Genomic DNA, 20,546 nt, shown 5'->3' on the forward strand with positions numbered 1-20,546 from the left:
TTTATTTTATTTGTTTATTTGAGTTACGTTTCTTTTGGGATTGAGGTTATACCTTTTGTCTTTGAGGAATTTTCTGAAGAGGGTTTGGACTAGCCGGTGTTCCTGGGACAGTGACGATGTTGCGTTTGCCTTGGTTCTTCAACCACTTTTTCTTCACTTACTTTTTCATTTTGTTGTTGTGGTTTTCTTTTTTTAGATCTTTAGATACCACTTTGTCACATTTGTACTTGCACTTTTTGTTTGTTTGTTGTTTACAGGTGATGCAGAACCAGCACATCGCCTCAGTCACCTTGTACAAGCCTCCCGCTCCCTCTCCGTCGCCATCTTGATGTTGTCCTGGACCCTAAATACACCCCCCGCCCCCTTCTGAACCCCCACCTCCTTCCCTCCATCTTCTATAGACCAACACCAAGACTCTGTAAGGGCAACTCCATTCTCCATTTACTTCATGCAACTTCGTGTTCTGCTCAGTCAGTCATCTACAGCAGATATTCAGCTGGATATTCTTGTGCAAATTGTGTTCTGATGTATCCACGACTGTGTTTTTGTGCTCCAGTAATTATCAACCTAATATGTGACCCTCCACCACGAAATGAGTCGCATGTCACCTCGCGCGGTTCTGCGCTAGGCTTAATATAAGTCCGGGGAGTGTCTGGTAACAGTGTGAGGGTCACCTTAGTCACAGGCTTATAACTCTAATAGGCTCTTTTCTAAAAACGGTTTTCACCACTGGATAGAGCATAAAAAAACTCTTTAGAAAAATGTAGAAATATGAAAATCATGCAAAGGTGACATGCGACTCATTCCGTGGTGGAGGGTCACATATGAAGTGCTCTGCCATTTGCTCCAGATAGAGTTGACCTATCACACACACTTGTGGATCTGTTCTCTGTCGTTGTACAGGGATCTTCTGCTGAACTTTCTTCCCTGACTTAGGTAGATGTGATTACTCAGAGAATGTGTGTGTATTCCGTCGTTGTCATCCGTTCACAACCTGTGGCATTCCTCCTGTGGTTAGTGCAACTTGTTGGTCTGGTGGATAAACAAGAGCTTTAGCTGTGCACTGTTGTGGATCAGATACCTTCGCAGTTGAACAGCTGTTCAATTGTTTTAGATACATTTTTACTACACTTTGACTACACACCTTGACCTAAGGCCAAGAAGTGAACACTCCAAACTTCATGAACTGATCTTTTTGACTACGTTGCAAGCCCCTGGAGCAAATTTTTGATTAGTGCTTTTGTGAACAAGAAACAATTGACAAGTGGCTCTATCCCATCTCCCCCCTTTCCCCGTCGCGATATAACCTTCGTGGTTGAAAACGACGTTAAACACCAAATAAAGAAAGAAAGAAAGATCTTTTTGACTCTTCTTCTTCTTGTTCGCTTCTTGAGACGTCCACTCCTGTGGCGCATACGAATGCTGCTGTCTTCTTCAGGGCGGCCAGGTCGCCAAACAGCTTCTCCTGCAAGGGGGTCTCATCTTTCTGACGTTGATTCAAGAAGGGCAGTCATTTGTTGTTATTTATTAACGTGATGAGTACATTATGTGTAGGTAAATAATGCAATGTGCCATCAAACTACAGAGCTTCAGTCTATGCCGCAGGCTTTTTTTATGACACAGTTTTGTTTCAGACTAACATGTGTGAAGAGCAAAGATTTTCCTTAATAATTGCATCTTTGAAACAAGAATGTCTCGGACAGGATGCCTATTTGGACATGCAGCAACAAATCACATTTCAGTCTCTTCAGATCTGACCAAAAAAAATTAACACTAACAATGAGATGATTATGGTATCCTACACATTTCTTTGATTTGCGAAACATGACTTTCTGATGAAGATTAGCCATTATATGACATCAGATTTCATATCACAACACCATTTCCATTGGAGGAACAGGAGCACCAATCAGTGGTCAGTTAAATTTGAACACCATCATCCATTGGGCTGAGGAGAAAACCAATCATCGTTCTGTTCAGGTACATCACAGCATCCTCACCCACTGGATATCCCCGAGAACACCAGTTGTTGATCTAGTACTGTACAGTATAAAACATACCAGGTTATTCTGTACAGAGGGCATTTTTTCAATTTAAAGTCTGGTGTTGTCTCTTTTTTCATAAGCTGTGTTTTTAGTTGAGATGCAAAGAGCCATTCCATAATTGTGGGAACTATTTTTCATGTTGTGCATGTGCCAGAACATCCAAGAATCTATGAAAAACTAACATTGAAATGCTGTCTAGTCTCACAGTGTGATGCGCAACGGAGGAAAGAAATAACCGAATCAGAAAATGATCAGCGCCAAGGAAGCATGAAGAAGAGGGTTTTGGTTTTGATGCAAATTAGACGGAGGCAGATGAGATTGAAAGTGGGAAGGAAGTATTCCCCAGAAGGAAACAGAAAGGGTCTTGCTCGAATCCAGAATGTAAGAGATCAGAGTAAAAACACAGGGTTTGAGAGTAAAATGCAAGCGGCACTGAAAACAAGATACCGAGGAGCTCAGCAAGTGAAGACTGTCATCAACACTTTAGCAAGAACAAGTGAGTGCTGAGTTTTGATGAATACAACAGCAAGCAGTGTCGCTGATTTGAGAGCGTATGTGTCTGAATCTTAAAAGTACTGAGCTTCAGTCACATGCTAGGGTAAGAAGAACTAACGCAAGAGGAAGAGATGGTGATTTTGAAACTGAATGATGAGTTGTTGAAGCCTAATAAAGAGGCTATATTCACAATGGTGTGTGCCCAGACTGCCATCTTTTAGATGTGCCGGCCACTGGTTTCCAGGCGGAATTCTGTTCTACGATGGTTTTGGTGAAGTCGTACGGCATTGTTGTAAATTGTTGAGTGTGCGTTACTCGTGAAGTGAAGAGGTGAAGACTGGGGTGTGTTGTCTTTCCTGTTTGTCTTGCTGAGCGAACAAATTGCCTTATGCACGATGGCTTGGGCTGAGAGGCCTGTGTCTGTGTGAGCTATGCTGACTGTTTTGAGAGTTTACTTTGGGGATCTGTTGGCCTTAATTGCAGCGACGGCACTGATAGTGTCTGATTCCTGGCGTGTACTTACGAGTGTCTGTGACAGAGCATGACAAAAGGTGAAGGGTAAATGATGTGTGACTTTAAAAAAAAAGTTGAAAGCTTTCTCGATTCGATGTTACTTTTTTGATAATGAACTTTTCTGCTCACTTTCATAATGATGTAATCTACTATGTTTTTGTTCGCTGCAACGCTACAGATTTCATTTTGTCTTGATAAATCGATTACAAAGGGCAGGCTTTAAAAAAAAAAATCTTTTTCACAGTTTTGCAGAATGCACACCTTTTAATTTGATTTAAATGTTTTTAAACCCTTCGTGAATCCTGCCTGTCTGTCCTGTGAATGAAATGGTAACATTTTTGTTTCATTTTGCATAAATCCATCTCTTGTCAAAGTTATAGATAGAGGTAATTTTGTAAATGTTTTACAGGCCATGGTATTTGAAACAAACAGAAAAGATAGAATAATTTGGTACACCTTCTTCTTATAAACCACCAGCAATCTAATTTAATGGAAAGCTGGGTTTGTTTTTTAAATGAGTAGGGCTACTGGCAGCTATAATTAATTAGCTATATTTTTGTTTTCAATTTAATCTTTTAAGTCTGTGAAGCAGTTGCGTCTCCTGTTTACATTTCACATTACTGTATCTTTACTTAAAAAGCAGGGCATATTGTGTGATATAAGCTGGCTGCATGGTTGACTTTTATGTTAAGTTGTAGAGGGTTTTATGTTTTGAGTTATAGGAAACAGAAGAGGTAAGATGAGTTTAGTTGGTGTTTGCTCCTTTTGACAAATGCTGTAAATAATCAACGATGTGGTCAGAATGTATTTTGTAAATAATGTTGGATTCCGTAAATCTGTTGGCACAGTAATTTTAATATATATGTTACTCTCTCTCTCTCTCTCAGTTCATATACAACTTTATGCATATGTGTGATTGTGTTTGTGCAAAAGCGCTGTATGAACCTGATGTTGGATGAAGTGTCAAATGTACTGGAAATTGCATGTGAATGGTACATGTAGTTGTCTTTAAAAACATTTACTGCATACATACAGTGTGAACATAATTGTGTCCCGTTGTTTCATGTGCAGCACACTATGTTGTCTATCCTGTCTTTGCTGTTTTGCATTTCCACTGTTTGTGTGATAATGACTGTGGAGGTATTAAGTGGAATGTAGGTAGTTACTGATGATAGAGATAATGAAAAATATTTACCAGACTGACAAATTGAGAAGTATGATATTTAGGCTTAAGTGTGTTTTTCTTTTGTTGAATATTCTTTCCATTTCAATAAAACTGACTGCAGATTTTCTTAAATGGTTAAAGTAAACAAAATAAGTATAACTTAGACGACAAAAAAATGAGCAACAATAAGTTCAAGAAACAAAAGCCCAAACAAGAGCATCACGGCCTCCTTGGCCTTACTGAGAGAAGGTAAGCCGATTGGAAATGGTTGTCCAAAATATGGAATTGATGCAATAAAACTAAGGACATTTGTGTTTTTTTATGCATATGGATTTGGTCTAACATATTGTTGTTGTCCATGATATTTACGATATAATGACTTGATTTAAGGGTCTCTTCTGAAGTTTTTCAAGCATGCTATGATGTTAATAAGGCGCTCCAGTACCCATCAAAGATGTGACACTAAACCCAAGTTTGGAGAGAAAATGCTTTGCGTTCTATTGCGTTTAATATCTTTTCTGCATATTTACTGCTTTTAAGATCAGCTGTATTACTAACTGTCTTGATATATTTTTTGCTTAGGATTTGTGCATGGGACAGACTATATTCAGGAAGATGTGAGAAAAAAACGTGTGTTACATACAAAACTTTAAACTGTCGGGACAGTTCTAGCTGAGAAATCATCTTTCATTTCACATTTTCTGATCATACTGCCATTACTTTTGAATAAAATTGATGCAGATTTCAGATTAAAATGTGCACCTGGTGATACTTTTATTTTCTGATCAGACAGACGGAACAAGTGTGAAAGAGCACATGTATAATTTACAATCGTTTGTTCAAAAGGCAGACTCTATGTTACGTTGAGACAAATTCTTTCAGGCTGACGTGGAAGGAGCTTAGGGGACTGAACGACAGAAGGAGGGAGAGAGTGTGTGCCTTTGCATGTTCGTGCAATTTTGTCAAGCTTTAGAGGGTACAGGTGACAAAGTACTGGATGGTTAGTAATTTATTTGCCTGATCTAGTGTGGAATGTCCCTTTCATATTTTGTTGCATACATTAAAAAAGATATGCTTTCATGTTTTAATGCTTCACAGAATTGCTTTTTGTGCCTTTAAACCTTCAACTTCAAAATTAAGAGGGGGAGAAAGAAGGGGTAGTTTTTAGCTGGAAAAATGCTCTTTCTTACATGAAATCAATATTTTGTAATTGCTGTACTGTAGCCGTTTCTGAATTGTTCTTGGCATTGGCTGGTTTTCATACAGGATTTGCGAGAAGGGGGACTTGATGATAATGATGATGAAGATGATATTGATGATATTGATCATACATGTGCACGCACTTCTTGAGCTCACACATCATGTACTTCTTATTTAGTGATGTATTCTCCTAAGTACAGGGCAAACTCTCTCACTTGTGCATTTTCCTTTTATGTGTCATCATGGCTGAGATTTGGCATGTTAGCAATAGTTTCACATCTGCTTTAAACCACACTAGCTGTGAACTAATAAAAGGTATCAGATGGAAACATAGTGTAATAAACAGCATGCCTTCCAGAGGGTCTTGTAATATTCTGACACTCAAGCAAATGCTAAAGTGCAGTATGCAGAACACACATTTTGGTACATTGTCTCTCGGCCATGGACCTGTGATCTGTGATATTTCAAGTGACAGCGTTATATCAGTAGCTCAGTGTATTTTGCATTAGGTTGTTCAAGTATTCAGCTCAGGTTTTAATTTCTTTCTGTGATTGATAAGCTCCTCCTGGTCTATGTTCAGATCATTTAAGAGATTTGTGTCTCGCAGATAAATACACATGTTCTGAGTTATTTCGACAACCAGGACACCACTGAAGACATTTCTGTAAATTCATAAGCCTGAATTATCCTGAATCTGAATTTGTACAGTACGTCATTGAAGGATAAAAATGTCATATACACAAAAGGGTGTGTGCAGGAACACTTTGAGAAAGGCTGCATTTTTCAACCCCAGAGGCAATGACATTCAAAGTTTACAAACATATGAGTGGTAATCTTGCTTGTACACGTGAGCACTGCAGGAGTCTAAGTTGCCTGTGACATTGACTGGAATGAATCAAGTCCGAAGGAGTGTGGCTTGAAAGCAGAACTTACACTTAGAATGTGATATCAAGGGTATTATGATGTCATCTACTTAATGTTCAATTTTCCACGGCATGGGGCTTACCACATGTGTTAAGACTGTTCTTACAGCTTACATTCAGTGTACAGTGTAACCCATAATTTAATGCCCATCTGATGTGAGTACACCTAATAAAGGACAACTTCTGTCAGCCCATGATCTGGGAACCTGGTTAAAATGTACCTGTTATGAGAGAACACCTAGAATGTAGGGACACTTTTGGCAGGTCCCAAAAGTGTCTTCTCATCAAAGGTACAAAGGTCTGTACCACAAAGTCCATGTTGTGAAACAAAATGCGGCATTAAATGCAAGAACCTGGTTAAAGGGTAATTTCACCCTGTGTTGGCACTTTTTTCAAGAAAATAAAACTTGATAAACTATGGCAATAGTTTTAGTTCCGTTTCATTTACCAACTTTGAAACAGTTGTGCTTGGGAAATCTTGTATCCAAATTCATTCTGGCATGTCCATGTTGATCTTAAAAAAATGTGTTTGTAGATGAAAATTGCATGAAGGCACTGCACAGCTTTTTTTCAGTGTTTGTGGGTTGTTTGTTTGTTTGCTTTTTATTTTGTTCTTTGCAGGGGAAGGGGTGATATCTCGGGATGAAACTTCAGTTCAACTTGACAAATACATGCTTCTTAGAACTTATTGAGACAATACTAGCTTTAAGCAAGAGTGCAGTGATTGTACCTGCAAACATTTCCAGGATGTACATTTACACATAATTATTGTGATTATTTGTTCATATGTTCCATATATTTACCTTGTGTGTCATAAATTACTTGCACAATGCACTCTTAATACAACAAGTTATGTTCCTGTTAAGGTTGCACTTGTGTACATATGCAAAACTGATAAAATTCATTATAAATTGTTCTTAGTAGCAAACCGAATTTAAGATGAATCAATGTGTATGTAGTAAACTAATGTCTCTGCATGTAGAAATACACATTTTCATGAGGTCTGTGTTGTGTAATGGTGGGTAGTACATGTAGTTTTTTTTATATTGAAAACTTTTGTTCTGATGTTTCTTGTTTTGTGTTTGGTTTTGCTGTTAATGTAATTAAAGTGATATGCTTTATTCACAGATGCAGAAAAAATTCAAGTAGTTAATAGTAAGGCGAATGAGGGAGGAGGGAGGGGAGGGGGTGGGGGCTTGGGGTGCGACTCTAGATGTTTAATAACCCTGCCCCCACCCCACCCCACCTCCCCTGAAAGTTATTCTGGAAACAATATGATCAGTGTGTATGGTTTGTGTTGTTCACTTTGTTTCACTTGAACAGCCTGAATAATTCCTGTTCAGTGTTGATATCATTTAGAGTGAAAAATGTTCGTGTCAGCGAAAACTGCAGCTTGACTACGAAGCAATGCTGAGAATAGTATTTATATCAGCAGCTTTGTTTTGAAGTTTTTCTTTGACAACCATTTACATTTATTGATTTATCAATTTAATATTGTTAATTTGTTTTGGTGTGCTGCACTATGACCTGTTATCTTACCTATTAAATCCATTAGCATCCTTACTGTTTGATTTAATTTGCAATTGTTCAGTAGTCTGTTTTGTTCTTGGTACAGCAGTACATGTACCTGTGGTGTGAGGATGAGAGAACACCTCCCAGGAGTCATCATCTGTTCACCCTAAACCTTTTATCTAGGCTGAAACATGCTTGTTGAGAGAGGCCACTTGCAATTTAAGGACACCTTTATCGGTTGCTCCTTCCAAGTGAGAACAGGCGTGAGACAAGGATGTCTACTATCGCCTTTCCTGTTCCTACTTGTGATTGACTGGGTGATGAAGGCATCCACAGCCCAGAAGCGGAACAGAATCCAGTGGACACTCTGGACACGGTTGGATGACCTGGACTTTGCAGATGACGTGGCCCTTCTTTCCCATACCCAACAAAAAATGCAGGAGAAGACCAGCACTGTGACCAACAACTCCGCTCGATTTGGCCTCAACATCCACAAGGGGAAGAGCAAGGTCCTTAGGACCAACGCAACAGCCAACACGACCCCCATCACGCTGGATGGTGAAGCACTGCAAGAGGTAGACAATTTCACCTATCTCGGAAGCATTGTCGACAAGCAGGGTGGCACGGACGTTGATGTTAGAGTCCGGATTGGCAAAGCAAGAGCAGCTTTCCTTCAAATGAAGAACGTATGGGCATCAGCAGACCTGAGCATCAACACCAAGCTCAGGATTTTCAACACCACGGTGAAGTCAGTCTTGCTGTATGGAGCCGAAACCTGGAGAACTACAGTTGCCATGACAAGAAGAATCCAGACCTTCATTAACACCTGCCTCAGAAGAATCCTCCGAATTCGCTGGCCTGACACCATCAGCAACAAAGACCTTTGGCAGCGAACAAAACAGTTATCCGTAGAACAGGACATTCTGCAAAGACGCTTCCGGTGGATTGGCCACACACTCCGCAAGACGACAACCAGCATCACGCGACAGGCCCTCACATGGAACCCGCAGGGCAAGAGGAGACGAGGTCAGCCGAGAAACACCTGGCGTCGTGACTTGGAGGCAGAGGTGAAACACATCGGCTACACGCCTGGAGACAACTGGAGAGATTGGCCCAGGATCGGAGTGCCTGGCGAGCTCTTGTTGGCGGCCTATGCCCTGGACGGGGTCAAAGGCATAAGTAAGTAAGTTTATCGGTTGCTAAGGATATCTTTTCATCGCAGGTATAATGTATCACTGTAACTGCATCTTCATTAAGTTTTTGCCTGTTTTGCTACAACCATATGTTATGTCACTGAGGTTTTTTTCTCCAATTTCACCTCGCTCTTTTTCATTGAATATCACTGGTGCACCCTGCAACAAGTGTGTTATGTTTGCCAAAAAATGATCTCAGCTAGTGTCCAATTGCGTTTTGCAAGATATAGACAGCACAAGCTCAGTAATTAGAGTTACAATTTGCTTCTGTTGTACATGTATAATAGTTGCACCTATAACAAGGAGAAACGAAAAAATTACAAGTCAGTGTTGCCCTTCTGTGAACATCAAAACAAATGTGTAGAGAACATCTATACATGTGTGTGGTGAACATCTATACGTTTTCTGCTTATCTGGAATGACTGCCTCTGAGCGTTGGTGATGTTACTGTCTTGATAATGTGCTCACAATTCATCCAGGTATTTTTGAGTGATGGTAAATGTTGATGTATTTGTAAGACTGTTCAAAGCAACTGCATTTGTTTGGTTGTGTAAGTGTGTCTGTATGTGCCTGCTTGTCTGAAAAAGATTAACTGCAATGGAAAACTGATTGACTTCAGACATAATCAATCGCAGCTAAGATCGTACATGTTTCCGTTTCTTTTTGGAGAGAAAAAAAAACCCAGCATCAGTTGCTCTGTTGTATTTCACAATTAATTCCATACAAATTCACTCAGATCCTGTTATTTTTGTGTGTGGATTAATTCTAATAAAAGTGTTAAAAGTTCGATAGCATTCATAAATTGGATCATCGGGTGTGGTGCTTGGTTTTGCATTTCTCCGTATGACCGCAACTGATGTTTTTACTGATAATAAATACATTACAGTGTTTTTGTTTTGGCTTTTTGTTGCCATTACTGAGTGATACTCTGTGTGTGTGTGTGTGTGTGTGATTTAAATGAATACTGGTATATCTCTCTCTCTCCCTTTCACTGTTGCACAGATGGATAGACGAGACAGATAGACACATGTAAAAATGTAGTTCAGTCCCCCAAAAACGTAGATGACATCTTGCATTTTTTGAGAGTAAATCTATAAGTTTTTTGCTTCAATGACACGATAAATACTGGATAACTGCGAGTGGTAACGCACTTGCGCTCGGAAGCGAGAGGTTGCGAGTTCGACCCTGGGTCAGGGCGTTAGCAATTTTCTCCCCCCTTTCCTAACCTAGGTGGTGGGTTCAAGTGCTAGTCTTTCGGATGAGACGAAAAACCGAGGTCCCTTTGTGTACACTACATTGGGGTGTGCACGTTAAGGATCCCACGATTGACAAAAGGGTCTTTCCTGGCAAAATTGTATAGGCATAGATAAAAATGTCCACCAAAATACCCGTGTGACTTGGAATAATAGGCCGTGATAAGTAGGATATGCGCCGAAATGGCTGCGATCTGCTGGCCGATGTGAATGCGTGATGTATTGTGTAAACAAAATTCCATCTCACACGGCATAAATAAATCCCTGCGCGATATAAATTGCATAAAATAAAAATTAAAAAATAAATCCCTGCGCTTAGAACTGTACCCACGGAATACGCGTGATATACGCCTCATATTGATTGATTGATTGATTGAAAATCTGATAAATTCTACAAGGGTAACACAGTTTAGAAGTACTTTTGCAATGAATTATTACTTTCACTCAGTATCATGTCATGTTTGAATTCAACTTTTCGCCTGAATCAGTGATATATTCATAACAATCATGTAACTAACAGTCTTCTGATGAATATGTTCATACAAAACCATCAGTTCACTTTGAATCATGAAATACTGTACTGTATAACAGCCCAAATACATGCACACATGCGCACACACACACACACACACATTGCTGGCATACCAAGAGACAAATTCAGAATCATTCAGCCAATTCAAAGGTCTTCTCTGTCACTTTCCCAAAAACACAGATGTCACAAAACACAGAAACAACTTTCAATTTCATGTTATATATATGTCTCAGTGGAAAGTGGAATCCAGAGGAATCTGAGATTCCCCTAAGGGAAAGTAGAATTCCAGTTTCCCCTCGAGGAAACTGGAATTCTACTTTCCTCTGGATTATTGCCAGATGAAACTGGAATTCCAGTTTCCTCTAGGGGAAACTGGAATTCAATCTCTAGGGGAAAGTAGAATTCTACTTTGCCCTATTGAAAACTGGAATCAAACTTAAACAGTCACAGTGGAAAGTGGAATCCAGAGGAGAATTCTACTTTGCCCTGGTGGAAACTGGAATCAGACTTGAAAATTGCTTAATTTTGTGCCAGATTTTTACTTGACTTAGAACTTGTTTTATTACAACAAAAGGTATTGAGTGAATGTCAAATTATTTACCAGTTTTCCAGGTGTATTCTAATTGCCACGATTTGAGATCACGAATTCGTGAATACAACTCCATTAAGCTGTACTGGAGCAATAAAGTGCTCCTTGGTGAGAACAAATTGTGAGCACTGGTTCACAGAAAAGGGGAAGTTGCCGACACAGATCTCAGTCTGACAGCCAAGAGAGAAGCAGAGGACAGTATGGAGATTAACGGTGTCAGTGGTGACCAGCAACAAAAAGCAAACTTCTACCAGCAATTGGATGCGCACATACAAAAACTGAATATGAACAATAGAGAGACTTTTTGCCTGCCCCAAAACAAATACAACAAAGTTCTGCGGGTGCTCAGTTTGGACGAGAAGGAGGCATGTCCAGAGGGTCCAAAATTCAAACATTGGGCCAAAAAGCTGTACAAGCTCGGGATGGTCGGCTCGCAGAATATAATATTTTGCAAGAAGTCGGGTTGTCCGGTTGTCGCACGTGAGGAGATTTTCCAAACAATCTCCACATGACACACTAATGTTGGCCATTCTGGCTGAGACAAGACCTGGGCAGAAGTCAAAAGCAACTACGCGGAAATCAAATGGGATGTAATTGACATTTTCCTCAAGACCTGCACTAGTTGCTGCCAAAGGCAAGCAGTGAAGAGTCTACCATCAGGCAAGGCGATGATCAACCTGTCGTTCCTTCTTCGAGTTCAGATCGACCCAATTGACTTTAGAAGCCGACCAGACAATGAGTACAAGTGCATTCTGCACGCCCGAGATTGCTTCTCCAAGTACAGCTGGGCATACGCCTTGAAGTCTAAGAGGGCTGCTGAGGTTGCAAGTCATCTCTTCGACCAGTTCTGCAGTTTTGGACCTCCGAGAATTCTCCAGAGCGATAATGGGAGGTAAGTACTGTTTCATGTATTGTCATCCAATGCACCTGAGCCTACCTTCAATGTTTTCTGGATAAAGGGATTTTGATAAGGCCTAAAAAAATTTTAAAAAACGGTTCGTCTAGGTTAACCCGACGGACTCTGTTTTTTTCCCCGCAGACTCTATACGGCTTTTTTCCAAACAAACAGGGTCCCTGCCTGAACGTTATAACATTTAAAGGGTCACCTAGAATCCGTCCTGATTGGTCAAAAAGCCATATGGGGCACTGAATTGGTAATAATAGACCATATCGTGTAATTAAAGATGTGAGTGTGTGTGCAATAAATTATGAATGAACGTTAAATTGGCTTGGTTAACTCTTCCATCACAAACAAAAAATAGTTACGACATCTGTCCACAACACTCTACAATTCAGCATTGTCGATTCCACTACATACACAAGGAAAAAACATATGTTTTGGGTAAAATGCTGAAAAAAAACTTAGTCGGTCAGCAGGACTACGTTCTAAAGTTCAGTCAAATCTGGCACAAAATGAAGCAATTTTCAAGTCTGATTCCAGTTTCCACTAGGGCAAAAGTAGAATTCTACTTTCCCCTAGAGATTGAATTCCATGCAGTTTCCCCTAGAGGAAACTGGAATTCCAGTTTCATCTGGCAATAATCCAGAGGAAAGTAGAATTCCAGTTTCCTCGAGGGGAAACTGGAATTCTACTTTCCCCTTGGGGAACCTCAGATTCCTCTGGATTCCACTTTCCACTGTGACGTATATATTTTCTTGATATCAAACGACTAGTTACTGGCACATTTGGAAGCTTTCTTTCTTTCTTTATTTGGTGTTTAACGTCGTTTTCAACCACGAAGGTTATATCGCGACTGGGAAAGGGGGGGAAGATGGGATAGAGCCACTTGTCAATTGTTTCTTGTTCACAAAAGCACTAATCAAAAAATTGCTCCAGGGGCTTGCAACGTAGTACAATATATTACCTTACTGGGAGAATGCAAGTTTCCAGTACAAAGGACTTAACATTTCTTACATACTGCTTGACTAAAATCTTTACAAACATTGACTATATTCTATACAAGAAACACTTAACAAGGGTAAAAGGAGAAACAGAATCCCTTAGTCGCCTCTTACGACATGCTGGGGAGCATCGGGTAAATTCTTCCCCCTAACCCGCGGGGGGTACATTTGGAAGCAGCTTTAATACATTACAATGAGAGAGAAAAACAACGATCTACATAAAACATTTACAAAAAACAAAATTGGTTCACTTTGACTGGTAGTTTCAAAATATATCTCCATGAGATATCTATCACTTGCATCTGTCATGGAAGTATCTTTTCAAGTACAAATCTCTGCCAGACACACATCTTTCACACAAGTTCGAATAACACAGGGAAGTGCATTTTCTTGAATTAAGCAGGTTATTTCCATTTAATCTGTGTGAAATAAAGTCTCTTACATGTATCACAGATGGTTCTGTTTTAACCTTAATTATTCTTTCATGTAAATTTTTCATAAGCAATAATAAAACTTCACACACACACACATACACACACACACATGCACACACACACACACAATGACATACAATGACACTGACAGATAAACACACAGGGATAACATAAACACATGCATTCATAGATGTCTACACTCTCCCTGTTTCTCACAACCCTGACGCTCTATTGTCCTACCTCACACAAAATCTGTCAAAGCTACTTATAAAAACACAATTACTCAAACAAATCATCGCAAACAGAATTTTTTATTTTTCACATCCGCCAGCAAGGGACTCAAAATTATACAGCACACTTGCAAAATAGGCACAATCATTTCTGATTTCATAATCACAGTGAAACATTCCTCTGTGGATGTTTTCACCGATACAATGGAGCCCCCATTTTCAGTTTACATAAAACAAACATAACTCCTCTACACACACACGAGCACACACACAAATTAAACATGCTTTCCTTTCTTTCTTTCTTTCTCCTCTTTCTTCTTCTTCCTGGCAATTTTCAGTCTTTGTAGCCGTTCTTTGCGCAGGTCGGAGCCTTCTTTGTAGAACTTTCGCAACGAATCTTCCTGTGACTTAGGCGCCATCTTGCCTTTGCTGCGTAGATAGCGGATGAAGAGGTTGGTGCCCCCTAGAGTGACGGTGTAGCGAGCAGGTGTGGCCAGTTTGTACATCAGGTAGGCGAGGGCAAAGTCCCCAAGTCCTCCAGCCCGGAACGGTTTGATGATAGTTTCGCTCATACCCCACTGCTCCATGTATGGCACAAGGTCTAACCCACTGAAAAGATGCGCATTGAAATATTGAAATAAATGGATAATCCAAAAACAAAACAACTGTTAACAATTCTTTTTTTAATGTGGAGAATTTTCTTTTAAACATTAGCTTAAACAGGGCTGGGGGATACAAGAAAAATATTGCAGGGAATAAAACATTGAAAGCAATTGTGCTTTATGCATACAAAAATGTCAGTCCACCTCAAGGAAAAAATCATATGGTGCAGAAGGCTATCTCACTGTTGTTCATTTATATTAATTTTGTTTACATATTACAGCCCACATTGTCAACATCACAGGCCAACGAATTTAGACGCCAACGAATTTAGACACAACCATCATCAAACGCTGAAAAAGAAGAAGTTTACATATTTTTTTCAGGTTAGGGTTAGGTTAGCCCTCTGTGCTTTCTTACTCACCATCTTGCGGCAGTGTAGAATGAGCCATACCACACGATGGAGGTGGCCACATGCACACCCACAAGAACCTTCCCGTGCTTCTTGTAAGCTAGCTTGAAACGTTGAAAGATGCTCAGGTTTTTCTCCTCTGCCTGTGCTGCTGGTGGCTGCGTGTTTTCACTTCCGGAGGTGGCTCCCCCTGATTTGTTGCTACTTTTAGGGTCAGGGTTTGTTGAATAGTCTCTCACTTGCAAAAAGTGTCCACAGCCAGCAATCTCACTGAAAGGGTTGACCTTTTTTAAAACTGCCTTTGAAGAAAAGTGATTTAGGTGTAGAAAGTTGAGGGCTGTGCTTTCTGGTCGCTGTGGGTGCCAGCTTCTGTAATAATTTCTCTGCTGCACTTGCAGGAAGCCTGAAAAAGAAAAAAAGACACTTGAAGACATATCTTCTTCTTATACTGTATTTAGGGGTTGCAACTCCCACTTATATATGTGGGCGTCTTCAATCTTGGCACGGAGAGTGTGACATTTTGTAATTTAAAGTTGGATTGTCACAAAAATTGGCATAGTAGTCCGTTGTTCTTAATTAAACTGAAACACATACTTTTCAAGAGAAAAAAGCAATATTTTTGGCAGTTAAAAGTCCGTTAAATCTCATTTTTAAGCCGATTTTTGTGAAATTTGGTTAGTAGGTCTGTTGTTTCTAACTGAATATCATAACATACTTTTCAAGACAAAAACCAAAGTTTTGGCAGTTTGAAAAACCGTTAAACCCCATTTTTTCACCGATCTAAGTGAAATTTTGTAGGTAGATCTGTTGTCCCTAACTAAATTTCAATTCAAACTTTTGATGAAGAAAAGTAAACTTTTGTCCGTTAAAAACAGTTAAGGTTTGATATTTTTCTTTGATTTTGACGATGTTTGTTTGATAGGACCACAAACCCTGACTGAATTTAGATATACACCTTTTAACCTTTGCCGTGCTTCCTGGGTTCACGCAAACCCATACTTTTAAAGAGTAGTAGTGATTGTAACTATCCCTCTGCCGACGGCGCGGGTTCTGCTACACCCATAATTACCAAAGCGGCGGAACAGTGTCTGTCTGCCTGTTTGTCTCCAAGAGACTGTCTGTCTCTCTGTCTGTCTGTCTCTCTGTCTGTCTGTCCGTATCTCTCTGTCTGTATGTCTGTTGTCAGTTGCTCTGTCTGTCTGTCTGTCTGTCTATCCGTCTATCTGTCTATCCGTCTATCTGACTGTCTGTCTATCTGACTGTCTGTCTCTCTCTCTCTCTGTCTCTCTCTCTCTCTCTCTGTCTCTCTCTCTCTGTCTCTCACTCTCTGTGTCTCTCTCGATCTCTCTCTCTGTCTCTCTCTCTGTCTCTCTCTCTTAGTCTCTCTCTCTTAGTCTCTCTCTCTGTCTCTCTCTTAGTCTCTCTCTCTGTCTCTCTTTCTTAGTCTCTCTCTCTCTTTCTTAGTCTCTCTCTCTCTTTCTTAGTCTCTCTCTCTCTCTTTCTTAGTCTCTCTCTCTTTCTTAGTCTCTCTCTCTCTTTCTAGTCTCTCTCTCTTTCTTAGTCTCTCTCTCTCTCTTTCTTAGTCTCTCTCTCTCTTTCTTAGTCTCTCTCTCTCTCTTTCTTAGTCTCTCTCTCTTTCTTAGTCTCTCTCTCTCTCTTTCTTAGTCTCTCTCTCTCTCTTTCTTAGTCTCTTTCTCTCTCTCTTTCTTAGTCTCTCTCTCTCTTTCTTAGTCTCTCTCTCTCTCTTTCTTAGTCTCTCTCTCTCTCTTTCTTAGTCTCTCTCTCTCTCTTTCTTAGTCTCTCTCTCTCTCTCTTTCTTAGTCTCTCTCTCTCTTCTTAGTCTCTCTCTCTCTTTCTTAGTCTCTCTCTCTCTCTCTCTTTCTTAGTCTCTCTCTCTCTCTCTTTCTTAGTCTCTCTCTCTCTCTCTCTTTCTTAGTCTCTCAGTCTCTCTCAGTCTCTCTCAGTCTCTCCCTCCCCCTTTCTCTCCCCTGCAAGAAGTCGGTGAAGGGAGAAACTCGATGCACCCACTGAAGTAGCGCTGTGGGTTTCCCTGAACCCACCCCGTCGTTAGAGAAATAAACGGTAAAAACCCTCTTTCAAATGTATGGGTTCAGACAAACCTGCATCGTCGGGCGTGTGTAGTCAAAAGCGGCATCCGGCAAAGGTTAAGAAGAAAAACAAACTTTTGTCAGTTAAAACCCGTTATATCTCATTTCTGCACCGATTGTGGTCATCAGACGTTGAGGTTAAGCAGACTGATATTTATAGCCTACTCCAACAGGATCAAGCCTGGTACAGGTTCACAGGCCAAATACCTGAGTGTACCGGCTGAATAACAGTGTACGGGCCGAACAGAAATATGTACGGATGACGTCACGACGAAATTACGTATTGTAATGACGTTCAGCGTTCCATTTCGTCATTTTGAAGAATAAATTGCATTGAATTTGCTTGTCAAAACCAGTAGCCATTTGGTGTGTACATCTATTTTGAGTTTTGAACAAAATTCAAACAAGCCTTGCAGCATTTCGATTATATATTTTTTTTATTGATTTTACTGAATTTTAAATCGATTTTGTCATTCAAAATTCACTGTTTGGAGAGTAACATGCTTGTGGTGTGTTCTCAGGAGTGTTTTTTTCCAAAGTCAAATGTCTCTTGAATCTTTGGGGTATGGGAACATAATGATTTCATAAGAGACATCCATAGTGTGATTCGACTTGCTATTCACAGCACAAAGAAGCCAGTGAAAATGTGAGTTCTTGAGACCATTTGTTATTGAATATGTTAGTGTATGTGCTTTGCTGGCCTTAGATGATTCTACTCTCATATTTTCTTGAAAAATGGATGTACGCGACCGACTTTTTACCGTGCCTGTTTAGGCGAAATGCCTTGTCATTTATCAACTTTGCTTAGCATCATTTAACTTTCATCCTTTGTGGTATTTTCAACACCTGTATCGCATTTGAAAACTGTGTAATTTTAAAAAACGAGCACTTCAAAGTTGCGTGTTGACCGATGTCACACATTTCGTCGCCATTTTGACTCGCTCATCGGATTACAAAAATATATTATAAATTCACAAGAACAGATTTTTGTAATATTGAGCGTTCAGTTTATTAGTAAAATGCCTCAGAAGGCAAATGAATAACATTTGGTTCTGTCATATTTGCAGCAATGTGTCCAAACACATCCCCAAAGTTGTACACCTAATAAATTTTTGGTCTGTGCTCAGTATCAGAGACGCCCACATATAAATATATATATATTTTTTTTTTTTTGCACTCGTAGGCTTTTATGTGTTCGGCCGTTTTTGGCTGGCAAGTTAAATTTGTAAGATTTGGCCATCCCTGATAGCTGCCAGCCAACTGCAAAGTCACTGTCTGTGATGGTTACAGAGAGACCCTATCGGTATTCCAAGCTCTCGCAAACTTCAAAGCATAGCAAAAGCATGTTGTGAGGATTTCTCGTGAGAGCTGCGAAGGCTGATGATCGTAGTTCTCGTGACTTTTGAAGGATAACAAAAAGCATGTCTTGCGGATATCTTGCGAGAGCTGCTCGGAAACCAGAAAGTTCTCTTAAAGTATTACGAGGTGACTGCTGATCCAGTGGTGGTGGCAGCAGTGATCCTGAGCTCAGATGTGTATTTTTTACGGAAGAAAAAGTTGTTCTATTGATCGGACACTGCACACTATGCAAATCAGCGCTCATTTTCACTGAGACACTGATGATTTCTTGACAAAATGTATCGGCCTCAATGCTTGCCTTTTTGTTTCAACCTTCACCCGATCACACTCTAGACTACACAGTCCGGATGATGCGACCCACACTTTTTAAAGAAGGATTCAACGTAAAAAGTATGGGTCTTACACGACCCACGCCATCCGAATAGGGATAAACTCTTTACCACCTCTTTGCGAATTATGGGTCGTACACGACCCACGCCATCCGAATAGGGATAAACACCGTAAAACGACTTCATTAATTCCATCTGGGTCGCTACAACCCACAACATCCGCACTGTGTAGTTCAAATGACATAATTGTTTATTAGATAAGATAAGAGATAAGATAAATTTGCAGATGTCTAAGGCCGCGAGGCCTATCTGATCTTTTGACCAGTACTATTGACAGTCCTAACTTTGAGATGGCCTAGTGTAACGATCTTTTGATCGTGCCTTATTGTCTAGACTTTTCTTTCGGTGGCGTATATATATATTTGGCTGGGAGTGGCATGCGTGGCTTTCGTGGCAAACACTGGGTGGCTAACCTTAGCACAGTACATGTAGTCCTTAAACACACTGTCAATTCTGATCTTGAAACTGTTTAATGACAGCGCCTCCACAGTTGACTTGTCCAGGGCATTCCAAGTGTCTACAACTCTGTTTGTGAAGAAGTGCTGTCTCAAGCTGGTTTTACATGCGTTTTTCTTTATCTTGTAACAGTGTCCTCTAGTACCAGACTGCTGATTGAGTTCGAGAGGATTCTTGCAGTTATACACACCGTGCATGAACTTGTACACTTCTATCATATCACCTCTCACTCTTCTGTAACACATACTAGGTATCTTCATGACTTTGAGACGCTCCTCATACTCTAGGTCCTTCAAACCCGGCACACACTTTGTTGCTCTACGTAGCACACCCTCAATAAGCTTTTTGTCCTTTTCCAAGCGTGGACTCCAGGCACAGTTTGCGAATGAGGCCTCACCAGAGCTATGAACAACATTCTCATTGATTCTTGGTCAAGGTACTCGTACGACCTTCTCACAAGTCCTAGAATCTTATTTGCTTTATTTGCTTGGGTCTTTATTCGTTTGTTCACAAGGATAATTCTTTAAAAAAATTGGTCAATAGGAAGGTTCTATGGTGTTTGAGGATCACATGAAGTCTCAATCAAAAACTCCCAACAGTTTTAGCGATACAGACACTTTTGTGAGGCTCTGGGTCGTCGACGACCCAGGAAGCACGGTTAAGGTTAAAGGGGAGCAACTCTTCCACAACCTAACACACGGAGAAATTATCTCACCAAAAGATAAAACATGACTGTATAATATTATTATATTAGAAATAATACATTTAATATTAGACATAAAATCCATATCTAGACTCGACGAAACTATCACGCTAGTGTTAATGATAGGAGGGGAAGCTTCTAAATAAATGTCATTGGTAATACCTGATGCAAATTTCGTCACGTCGTCTGCATGCCGCAGTTGACCAAACCGACAAGCTACCGAAAATCCTCCATTCAGCAAGCGGCACGACATAATCATTGGTGAAGGAAACATACCGAAACACTTTTGAAACTAAATTGGAAGGCACAATGCAAAATTAGTCACAGCTATTATCACAAGCAGGCTGATGAGGTAACAGAAACACTGTAAGGTACCCGTGCGTAGAAGTAAGTCGCCATCTTCTGTTTATTGTTGATAGTCGCTAAATGACCTTCCAAGGTCATACGTATCACGGATAGACATTTGTTATAGAATAGCCATTGTCTTGCATGAGCTAGATTTTTATAACTCTAAGTTTCTGATAGCGAAGCTG

The 20,546-nt window shown here is 40.1% G+C and overlaps 2 protein-coding genes across 2 annotated transcripts in view; one reads left to right on the plus strand and one right to left on the minus strand.

Moving 5' to 3' along the window:
• LOC138967617 (phagosome assembly factor 1-like) overlaps positions 1-9,936 on the plus strand; it is a gene marked incomplete in the record, with an annotated part of 28,625 nt that extends 18,689 nt beyond the window's left edge. The window contains 1 exon segment of the mRNA XM_070340226.1: positions 258-9,936. Within this exon segment, the coding sequence (XP_070196327.1) occupies positions 258-329 (72 nt within the window).
• Positions 9,937-10,969: 1,033 nt separating this feature from the next.
• LOC138967636 (uncharacterized protein C18orf19 homolog A-like) lies at positions 10,970-20,461 on the minus strand. Its single transcript, XM_070340244.1, has 3 exons — positions 20,176-20,461; positions 15,011-15,401; positions 10,970-14,595 (listed from the first exon to the last, which is right to left on the minus strand). Exons 1-3 carry the CDS (start codon positions 20,285-20,287, stop codon positions 14,262-14,264), a joined length of 837 nt encoding a protein of 278 aa, XP_070196345.1. The 5' UTR covers positions 20,288-20,461; the 3' UTR covers positions 10,970-14,261.
• Positions 20,462-20,546: the final 85 nt, after the last annotated feature.

The sequence above is a fragment of the Littorina saxatilis genome, linkage group LG1 (genome assembly GCF_037325665.1).
Source record: "Littorina saxatilis isolate snail1 linkage group LG1, US_GU_Lsax_2.0, whole genome shotgun sequence".
NCBI lineage: Eukaryota > Metazoa > Mollusca > Gastropoda > Littorinimorpha > Littorinidae > Littorina > Littorina saxatilis.

What these genes read in the sequence shown, in the direction of transcription:
- LOC138967636 (XM_070340244.1), bottom strand. Translation starts at nt 20,287, where the DNA reads ATGTTTCCTTCACCAATGATTATGTCGTGCCGCTTGCTGAATGGAGGA. An exon ending in CGTGACGAAATTTGCATCAG is followed by an intron (nt 15,402 to 20,175) that starts GTATTACCAATG and finishes TTTCTTTTTCAG; the next exon opens with GCTTCCTGCAAGTGCAGCAG. An exon ending in TTCTACACTGCCGCAAGATG is followed by an intron (nt 14,596 to 15,010) that starts GTGAGTAAGAAA and finishes GCATCTTTTCAG; the next exon opens with TGGGTTAGACCTTGTGCCAT.